The 11,085-nt window shown below is 40.7% G+C and overlaps 1 protein-coding gene across 1 annotated transcript; it reads left to right on the forward strand.

The window, feature by feature from the left end:
- Window positions 1-5,363: 5,363 nt before the first annotated feature.
- Window positions 5,364-10,550, forward strand: SLITRK1 (SLIT and NTRK like family member 1). The gene is made up of 2 exons (XM_027116105.1): window positions 5,364-5,741; window positions 6,184-10,550. Exon 2 carries the CDS (start codon window positions 6,237-6,239, stop codon window positions 8,325-8,327), a length of 2,091 nt encoding a protein of 696 aa, XP_026971906.1. The 5' UTR covers window positions 5,364-5,741; window positions 6,184-6,236; the 3' UTR covers window positions 8,328-10,550.
- Window positions 10,551-11,085: the final 535 nt, after the last annotated feature.

Genomic DNA, 11,085 nt, shown 5'->3' on the forward strand with positions numbered 1-11,085 from the left:
CAGTGACTTACGTACAAGCTTGTTCTTTGCAGCATTGTGAGAGCAAAATTTTTAGAAAGAACTAAATCTCCAACAATGTGGAATTAGTTCAATGATTATTTTATGTCATGCAAGGAATTCAGCCCCTAACGTAATATGGTAATGGGTGTTTATTAACATTGAGCATTTTCACAAATAAGTGTTAAGTGCAAAAAGTGTATTACAAAATATATGATTGTATGTTCACAGATTAATTTCTGAGTGCTGAAACTCTGTGATTTTAATTTTGTTCTTGTTACTCTCAATATTTTCCAAAGCCTAAACAAGTAATATGTATTTCTTTATCTTAAAAATTATAATACATACTTTGTAGGAAACAAAAACAGAGCTCTTTTTCTGTATGTGATTATCTGCATGGTCTTGTAGGATATTTTTAAAAGAGTAGAATAAGTTCTTAACAGCATATACTTAAGCGCCAATTAATATAATAAACAACTGTACAAATATATATCCTTATTTCAGTATGGTATAGTGTAGTATAGTAAAAGGAATAAACTAAGATTTTCTTACATATAAATTTATAGTTTTGATCAATATTCTTCTCAATAAGTCCAAAACAGTGACTCATATGTGTTTTATTAGACAAATGGGCTTAATGAGAAAATAGGTTCCACTCCAAGATGGTTGAACTCAAGACACAAAGCAGTATAAATTTAAAGCGATATGAACATGAGAAAATGATACTTCAGGACACAAAGTAAAAACGGGAAAGGTATTTTGATATGTTCTACTGAGTTTGCTGTTTATTTGATGATAAGTAAAAGTAGGTACATTATGAAAATCAACTTACTATAAAAGAAGTATTTTTACAAAATAATGCCATTTGTAGCAATATGGATGGACCTAGAGATTGTAATACTGAGTGAAGTAAGTCAGACACAGAAAGACACAGATCATATGATATTGCTTATATGTGGAATATAAAAAAGAGGGTACAAATGAACTTATTTACAAAACAGAAGTAGAGTCACAGATGTAGAAAACAAACTTATGGTTACCAGGGGAAAAGTCAGGGCAGGGATAAATTGGGAGATTGGGATTGACATATACACACTACTATATGTAAAATAGATAACTAATAAGAACCTGCTGTATAGCACAGGGAACTCTACTCAATACTCTGTAATGGCCTATAGAGGAAAATAATCTAAAAAAAAAAAAAAAGAGTGGATATATGTATATGTATAACTGATGCACTTTGCTGTACACCTAAACCTAACACAACATTGTAAATCAACTATACTCCAATAAAAATTTTTAAAAAAGGAAGTTGGAAGATTAAAAATAAGAAATATTCTTTTAAAATTTTATTGTTTTGCCTTTTAGAAGTCATCTAATGTGATAATTATCTTGGCATTCTATTCCTAGAATGTTATTTGCAATCTACAAAAAGAAAATGGGGGAAATGGTATATTCAAAACATATTAGTTTACAGGTATAATTGATTCATGTTCTTGTCTCTTAGTTTACAGTTGTTATCAGAAGGAAGAATTCCAACAACTCCTTTATCTTATGAAACATAGGAAAGCATAGTAGTAGATTAAACTCAGAACTAGTGAATTCTATTCTACAGTGGCTGTTACATTTACTCTTGGCTTCAAGCCCTAGTGAATATGCAGACACATGAACAAAATATCCTAAATCCAAATGTGAAAAGTGTAAGGAGTCAAGACACTAGAGCTTTTGTGAAATTATTTTTTAAAAGTGTTGGATTCGGAAAAAAAGAATTTGAAGAGAACAAAAAATCCACAAACTCCAATGATTTAATTTACTAGTAAGGAAACTGATCCAGGGAGAGCTTAATCAAGGTAACAGCCTTGCATATTTAGAATAAATAGGGATTTAGGACTGAGAGTAAAAGTTTGGCTCATGAGATTATAGCTCTGCTATCTTTCGAAAAGTCAACAGATATTATTTAATCTTGGTGTATAACTCAATATTCCTCAATTTCTGTTTCCATATTTATAAAATAGGGTAATTGTATCACTATACACCAAGAAGTTATCAGTATTTCTCTCTGGAATAAAAAGTAGTGTGGATGAGGAAAGATTGAAGATGAACTTCTTATATATAATTTTGTATTTCTTAAAAATATATTACTTTTATAATTAAAATCAAAATTGAATACTTTAAAAATTATTGTGAGTATTAAATACTGAAGAATAAAAAGATATAAAAATTAATGTTTGCTATAAATTCTACTTTTTCATCTTAAATATGCAGGGAACATATGGAAATATCTGGAAATTTTATTTCATTTGCAAAAAATAGATTATTAACTGATGACCTCTTTCTTAATCTGAATGACTTTGTGATATTTACATGTTACTTGTGTCACTTGAGAGATGAACCTGTTTGAGGAAGAATAAGAAAAAATGAACATTTAACGATGCAATTGAAATACTTCTGGCCATAGCATAAAAATGAAACTACAGCCCCGAGCAAATATTACCAATTCTCATCATCATCTGGAGTGTCCTTTATCTCTGGCTCCTGAGATCATCTGTTATAAGAGGCAAAGCAATTGAAGTAGTTCACTTGACCTCAAATAGATATAGTAGAACCCTTTTAAGAAAAGTTCATGTCTAAGAAATGTTCCCCTAAGGTGTTAGAAAAGTTTAGGTCACATACACATTCCCATATTGTTTTTACTTCCCACCAAGAAATGTACTGCTGTACTTGAAGAGTTAGCCTTTGGAGGGGTGGGTATACTTTTCTAAGCTGCTTTATTCCTCTGAAATGTACTTATTATCAAAATAATTACTTTAAGAAGACTTTTGTTAACAAGGGTGCATCTTCCATAGAACTATACGTGTGTGACAATTTTTTGCTTACAAATTGGTAGTGGATATCTTCACAGAGGTGATACAACCTTAATATTTTCTTCTGAGGTTTGGTTGTTCATCTAGGCAATACCACATCCTTTTTTTACAGTGCAGAGATAATAAACTATTTGAGGATGGTAGAAAAAATTTTTGTAACATATTGAAATAGGAAAATCCTGTCCATAAATTTTCTAATGTGATTGGCTTTGAGAGGAAAGAAGCAATCAGGAGAGAAAGATACAGCATTTAATGGGTGGGAGTGGGGGAATGAAATCTTAATATCAATTGCTTGTTACCCCAATTCTGTTAATTTAAAGTCAGCTTCAATACATTCTTTGGGTCTCTTCACATAAAGTATTTATTCAGCAAGTTGAATAAATAAATAACCAATTAAGCTTAAAGGTGTGATTTTAGATGATTACCATCAATATTTTTCTTCCTAAACAGCCAGCATTTTTCTGTCTCTCCTCCAGTCTTGCCACAGACACTGCATGAGTCTGCCCTCCTCTCTCAGTGTGGTTTCTGGGGCCAAGAAGTTTCAGATCTGAGTCCTATTACAAAGGAACAGAAATATCCTTCCCCCCAGTTTAACTCCTCCTCCACATGGGCAGTTCTCAACTACATAGCATTATTTTCGTGAAACGGTTTCAAATGGATTAAGCTCTCTTCCCTCTTCCTGCATGTGGTAATAGGTTAAATTAAATAAGAACAGGATTGATTTTAGAAGTGTAATAGGTTGTCTGAAAAAGACCTTTCAATCTGTCTCTCTGTCTCTCTGTCTCTGTCTCTGTCTCTCTCACATACACACACACACACACATGCACGCGTACACACACACACCATTCTGAGCTGAACCCTCATCCACGACCCTCCACTGAATTTCACCAGAAGATGACAACACAACATTTGATTATATGAAAATATTATATATAGATAAGAAATCTGCCCCTCCCCAGTAATAAGCTTCTGGACCTGGAATAAGAAATCTCCTCTACATTTCCCTGAATTTTCCCAACCCCATTCCTCCCCATAAATCTTTCACTCTTTAACCTTTTCCAAATACACAATCCTTGAATATTTGATCTTTTACGCAGCTTATTATCAGGCTTGTAACAACTGTCCAACTTGTGTAAGACCTAATTAAAAGGGAAACTGATGTGAACATATGATCTCTGCTTAGACTGAAGAAAGGACCAAACAACATTTTTTTTAAGTCCTGTAAATTCCAAACACTAAAATAATGCACACAATTTTTAGAAGTATTGATGGAAAAGGTGTTGACTCTAAGTCAGCAAAACAGCCTTCCAGAGAAGCTGCATTGTCACATTCTCTCCCATCCCAGATGTTAGTAGAACTTGGTTTTTATAAGCTCCATCCAAGTTTGAAGAACCCAGCAATTACTTCCCTGGGAAAAGCCTGAGCACTGTGCTCTGGCAGCACCATTGAGCCGGCAAAGAGAAACTGGCCACTACCTGTAGATAAGGTTCGCACAGAGCCTTAGGGACTAGAGATTTCTATCTCCCCCTAGCAAAATGCAACCGGTTATTTACTTGTATGCATTTTAAATTCGTCCAAACGGATGCAGAAACTTCGTGTGTATGAGAGTGTGAGGGTGAGCCTGTGTGCGTGCGTGTGTGTGTGTGTGGTGTGCACACAGGAGTCTGCCAGTGGGTTTTTAAGAGCGCTCACGAATCATACTGGGATTTTTCCCTGCCCCCTCCCTCCTTTTCCGGTTCCCAGTGAAGGATTTCGGGTCTGGAATCAAAGACGAAAGCGTGCACTGTGTTTTCACCATGCAGACTTAAGTAACATTCAAGAAATATCATCAGAGAAACCTAACTCTCAATGACCAAGTTGACTAAAATTCTATACCAAGTTTTAAAAAGTATTTGCCTAAATTACATACCTAGCAGCAAAAAAATTCATACCAATTGTATTGTATAAAATATATATGATATGTATATATGTTCCAAATAGCTACTTTCAAACATGTTAAAAAGGAAACAAACCAAAAAAAAAAGGTTTCAAAGACATCAAATAGCATAAAACATTGTACTGCAGAGACAGAAGAAATGCATTTAAAGCACCGATGAAAATGGCGTGCAGTATAATTACCTCAAATTGCTGTTCGCTTGACACCCTGACACTAATTTTATTCAAGCCATCGGGAAATAAATGTTTTAAAAGCACTCTTTCCAAACGCTGGAGCTAGTGGGTGCTGTGAGGTCGTTAAGGAAAGGAAAGGGTAAAGTTTCCAGCACGCAAAAAGAATTAAACAATCCTTTTAAAAAAACGTCTATGTGGATCGACAGCCTTTAATGCCCACATTTTTAACGCTTGCCCTGTACGTGGATTGACTTTTTTTTCCTTCAGCATTCCCTCACCAGATGGATTTTTGCTACTGCAGATCAGCAGAGGGTGTCAGATCTTTCAGAGTGCACCGGGCTGGAACGAGCAGAGCTTCTTAGCAACTCTCTTCTTCCTCCCTCCCCATTCTCACGCTCTCTCCCTCCCTCAGACAACTCGCCCCCCCCCTCCGCCCCCTCCACGTAATTCCGAAAGAGCAGAAGAAAGAGAAGGAGAACAAGAAAAGAAGAGCTAGTAACCCAGAGTCGGAGACCAGAAAAAAAAGCTGAAGAGAAGCGAAGGGGAGGAAAGAGAAACGATGGACAGCCACAAAACGCAGCGATTGCGGAAATTTTCCAGCGCCATTGGTTCGGCAGCGTGAGTCCTCCGGTCGGGCGTGATTTCAGCACCGGGAGGGGGCTGGACAGCTCCTCGGGGGGACTCCTGGGCAACCCGCAGCCACAGCAAGAACTCCATCAGCAGCCTCAACAACAGAAGCCGCCGAAAACCCTGCTTTGTATCAGAGGCAAGGTCAGTCCGATGCACAGCCATGCACAGGCAGTGTGCCTGTACTACGCTGCAAACCCTCTGCTTGTTTCTCTAACATGCACTTGCTTCTAATTACTAGCATTGTTCCCTTTCTGGTTAGTGAGGAACACTAGACGAGATTCTGTAAGGGTGTATTTTTAATTTATATGTATATATTTAACTTCTTTTTCGTTATTTTTAAAGGGTTGAGGGGGAGTGGGGTTATTTTTTCTACTTTTTTTTTTTTTTTTTTTTTTTTTTTTTTTTTTTTTCTGTGTCTGTTTATTTTTTTTTTATAATTTTTGTCTGGCGCCTGGGTTGTTGCAGTGCGGGGGGGTTAGGGAGGAAGGAATCCACCCCCACCCCCCCAAACCCTTTTCTTCTCCTTCCCTGGGCTCGGACATTGGAGCACTAAATGAACTTGAATTGTGTCTGTGGAGAGCAGGATGGTCGCTGTTACTTTGTGATGAGATCGGGGATGAATTGCTCGCTTTAAAAATGCTGCTTTGGATTCTGTTGCTGGAGACGTCTCTTTGTTTTGCCGCTGGAAACGTTACAGGGGACGTTTGCAAAGAGAAGATCTGTTCCTGCAATGAGATAGAAGGGGACCTACACGTAGACTGTGAAAAAAAGGGCTTTACGAGTCTTCAGCGTTTCACCGCCCCGACTTCCCAGTTTTACCATCTATTTCTGCATGGCAATTCCCTCACTCGACTTTTCCCTAATGAGTTCGCTAACTTTTACAATGCGGTTAGTTTGCACATGGAAAATAATGGCTTGCATGAAATCGTTCCTGGGGCTTTTCTAGGGCTGCAGCTGGTGAAAAGATTGCACATCAATAACAACAAGATCAAATCTTTTCGAAAGCAGACTTTCCTGGGGCTGGACGATCTGGAATACCTCCAGGCTGATTTTAATTTATTACGGGATATAGACCCGGGGGCCTTCCAGGACTTGAACAAGCTGGAGGTACTCATTTTAAACGACAATCTCATCAGCACCCTACCTGCCAATGTGTTCCAATATGTGCCCATCACTCACCTCGACCTCCGGGGAAACAGGCTGAAAACGCTGCCCTACGAGGAGGTCTTGGAGCAAATCCCTGGCATTGCCGAGATCCTGCTAGAGGATAACCCATGGGACTGCACTTGTGATCTGCTCTCCCTGAAAGAATGGCTCGAAAACATTCCCAAAAATGCCCTGATCGGCCGAGTAGTCTGCGAAGCCCCCACCAGACTGCAGGGCAAAGACCTCAATGAAACCACTGAACAGGACTTGTGTCCTTTGAAAAACAGAGTGGATTCTAGTCTCCCGGCTCCCCCTGCCCAAGAAGAGACCTTCGCTCCTGGCCCCCTGCCAACTCCTTTCAAGACAAATGGGCAAGAAGATCATGCCACCCCAGGGTCGGCTCCAAACGGAGGTACAAAGATCCCAGGCAACTGGCAGATCAAAATCAGACCCACGGCAGCGATAGCTACCGGCAGCGCCAGAAACAAACCCCCAGCCAACGGCTTGCCCTGCCCTGGGGGCTGCAGCTGCGACCACATCCCAGGGTCGGGTTTAAAGATGAACTGCAACAACCGGAACGTGAGCAGCTTGGCTGATTTGAAGCCCAAGCTTTCCAACGTGCAGGAGCTTTTCCTGCGAGATAACAAGATCCACAGCATCCGAAAATCGCACTTTGTGGATTACAAGAATCTCATTCTGTTGGATCTGGGCAACAATAACATCGCCACCGTAGAGAACAACACTTTTAAGAATCTTTTGGACCTCAGGTGGTTGTATATGGATAGTAACTACCTTGACACGCTGTCCCGGGAGAAATTCGCCGGGCTGCAAAACCTTGAGTACCTGAACGTGGAGTACAACGCCATCCAGCTCATCCTTCCTGGCACCTTCAATGCCATGCCCAAACTGAGGATCCTCATTCTCAACAACAACTTGCTGAGGTCCCTGCCCGTGGACGTGTTTGCTGGGGTCTCGCTCTCTAAACTCAGCCTGCACAACAATTACTTCATGTACCTTCCGGTGGCAGGGGTGCTGGACCAGTTAACCGCCATCATCCAGATAGACCTGCACGGAAACCCTTGGGAGTGTTCCTGCACCATTGTGCCTTTCAAGCAATGGGCAGAACGCCTGGGTTCCGAAGTGCTGATGAGCGACCTCAAGTGCGAGACGCCAGTGAACTTCTTTAGGAAGGATTTCATGCTCCTCTCCAATGACGAGATCTGCCCCCAGCTGTACGCGAGGATCTCGCCCACGTTAACTTCGCACAGTAAAAACAGCACTGGGTTGGCGGAGACCGGGACACACTCCAACTCCTACTTAGACACCAGCAGGGTGTCCATCTCCGTGTTGGTCCCGGGACTGCTGCTGGTGTTTGTCACCTCCGCCTTCACTGTGGTGGGCATGCTCGTGTTTATCCTGAGGAATCGAAAGCGGTCTAAGAGAAGGGACGCCAACTCCTCGGCGTCCGAAATTAATTCCCTACAGACAGTCTGTGACTCTTCCTACTGGCACAATGGGCCTTACAACGCAGATGGGGCCCACAGGGTGTATGACTGTGGCTCCCACTCGCTCTCAGACTAAGACCCCTCAACCCGGCTAAAGCAGAGGAGGGGGGATGGAGATGCCTCCACCCTCCCCCCACTCCGCCGGCATCCCCGGGGGTCAGGGGAGCCCAGACCCAGGTCCAGCGCGCCCCAAGGCTTGATGGACATAATAAATAAATAACTATGAACTCGCTCAACTGAGAGGGTCTGACCCCTTAGCTCCCTCTGGAAACAAAGAGCAGACTGTGGCGAGCTGGGAGAGCCTGCCAAATCGCTCTTTGCTGCAGCCCCTTTTGACAAAGCCCCGGCAGGGGCCCTGCTCGGAGACCAGACAGTGCCCTTCCCCTCGGGAGAGGGGCTGGTACCGTGGTCCTACACATATATACATATACCCACATCTATATAGAGAGATAGGTATCTATTTTTCCCCTGTGGATTAGCCCGTGAGGAGGGGGGGCGCGATGGCTCCCTGTTGGCTACGCAGGGATGGGCAGTTGCACGAAGGCATGAATGTATTGTAAATAAGTTAACTCTGACTTCTGGCAGAAAACAAAAAGTGCTGCATGGCTCGCATGGAATCCACGCGCTCCGGGGACGCTGCCCTCCCGCGACTGGGGACGCCGTCACGTTCACAGCACCCACCCTCTTACCTGATAAATCCCATCGTATCAAACTTTCTATAAACAAAATACAGTATAATCAGAAAGTGCCATTTCGCCATTATTTGTGATCGGTAGGCAGTTCAGAGCGTACGTTTACTGTGAAAAAAAAATGTAAAGGTTTTATTTAGGACATTTGCATGGCTAGTCATCAGTCCATTTTATGAGTTAAAAATGTATTTTGCTGAGCAAAGTTTTATGGGTTGTTTTGGGCTCTTTTATTTTGATGGTGATTTTTTTTTTTTGAGGGGGAATATTTTTCTATACATATCCAATAATGCCTTCCATCTGAATGTAAAATAAGTACCCATGATTTCTATTATAGTATCAGTGTAATTATTAAGAAAAAAAGATTTTGAGGCAGTTAAGCATGACCAATTAATGTCACTCTAGTGCTTAGGCTGCGATCCAATGGTAGCAATTCTGTGCTGGTGTAAATCTTACTTATAAAGTAGGAAAAAAGAACCGAGGAAGCACGTGGAACTTACTAATTCTATTCGAGGATTTTATAATGGCATATTTTTTCAGTATTAAAGTGAAAATGTTTTCAACTCTGGGTCCTTACATTTTTCCAGCTTCATATTTGCAACTGGTAAATTGGATTTGCGGTGGAAGGGACGCGGGAGGGGGAAGGTTGGGGGTGGATCACTTCAAGAGCTACATTAAGGCTCTCTCTTTAATCATCTCACTTAGCTTGTTACCCTTTACGTAGCTCCCCTCCCTCTCCACCCCCGCCCCCGGACTTTTCCAGCTTTCCCCTGTGGTTAAGGAAGGTCTTTCCCCTGACACGCCCCCTCCCCCTCCCTTTTTTCCCCCCTCTCCTTCTGCTGCAGTGAATTCCTTTATTAATACTGGAAATCCCTCACTGCTGCTTCTGCTGCTGCTGCATACACTGCAGATATGTTAAGGATGTTAGTAGAGATTTGATTTAATTGACTCTGTCTACATCGGTCTCATTAAACAGTGGAGGTTTCATTGGTCAGCACTCTTCGATGAAAGACAGCCCTAATGACTGGCATTTGAGATGCTGCTGGCGTTTTGAATTCAACATCTGCTGAAAGTGGTAAAACTAATTAGTGCCCACCCACCCTACCCGCCCCAGCAAATGCATATTGAAATTTGTTAAAGCACTCATCTTTATGGAAATCAATCATTATCCTAAAGAAGTGTTTCTCTCCCATCATTGGGATTTTTGGTTGTGGCCCAGTAATTAACAAGAAAAGCATTGAACTGTTTGAATTTTATGAGCCAGTGTAACTCTGGCCTCAGTCATAGTCCTCTGGGATTTCTAAGCAGTCTTATTTTATCAGCAGTTAGGGGACAAAGCAGCAGATAAAACTACACATTGATGGGGGTCTGCATTCCACCACATATCCACCCTTGAGAAGTATGTTAAAAGACTGCAGACCACAGATTTGAAAAAAAAAAAAAATGACTGTAGGATTGTAAATCAGCTAATGAAAGCCCCCAGAGCAGTTGTAAGAAGATTTGCCTTCTAGAACTCATATTCTAAAGAAAAGCGATTTCCTAGAACAGTGATGTTCTGGAGTATGTATTATTTATTTTAATGTTTTTTTAATAAAATCCTTATTATAAACCATCACTATTCCTAAGGCCATTCATCATTTTCTCTCTTGATTCTTTTGTTTGTGGACTGCATTTCATAGTAGTAAGTTTGTAACCCACTACCCTCTGACAAATATTATGGGTTGTTATTTATTGATTGATTTTTCATGTAAAGGCCTAATTCTTTTATGGAAAGACAACTGGGTTCCTTGTAGGCAATCAACAGACTTATTCTTGATTGAAAAGTTGGGGGAGGGGAAGAGTTATATATTCAAGGATATTATGACCTTAAGAAGGAAAAGAAAAGATGGCAGGTGTTCTATGTTTCTGGTGGAAATTGACACTTGAAAGATACCTAGTGAGGCATGATGGTAATTTTAAAAACTGATACATGATTAGTTTAAGTCAGGAAAATAAAACTTCTGGTAGAAGGTGTGCACTGGGGCATGAATTTTCCTTCATAGTAATTAAAAAGAAATTAAAATATAGAAGGCAATGTTAAAGGTATTTTTAAAAGATTATCTTCAGTGGTTTTTGAGTGGTCATTGTGTCCAGGCATGTGCTAAGTGA

The sequence above is a fragment of the Aethalodelphis obliquidens genome, unplaced genomic scaffold (genome assembly GCF_003676395.1).
Source record: "Aethalodelphis obliquidens isolate GAN/ISIS:26980383/991018 unplaced genomic scaffold, ASM367639v1 scaffold15, whole genome shotgun sequence".
NCBI classification, from domain to species: Eukaryota; Metazoa; Chordata; class Mammalia; order Artiodactyla; family Delphinidae; genus Aethalodelphis; species Aethalodelphis obliquidens.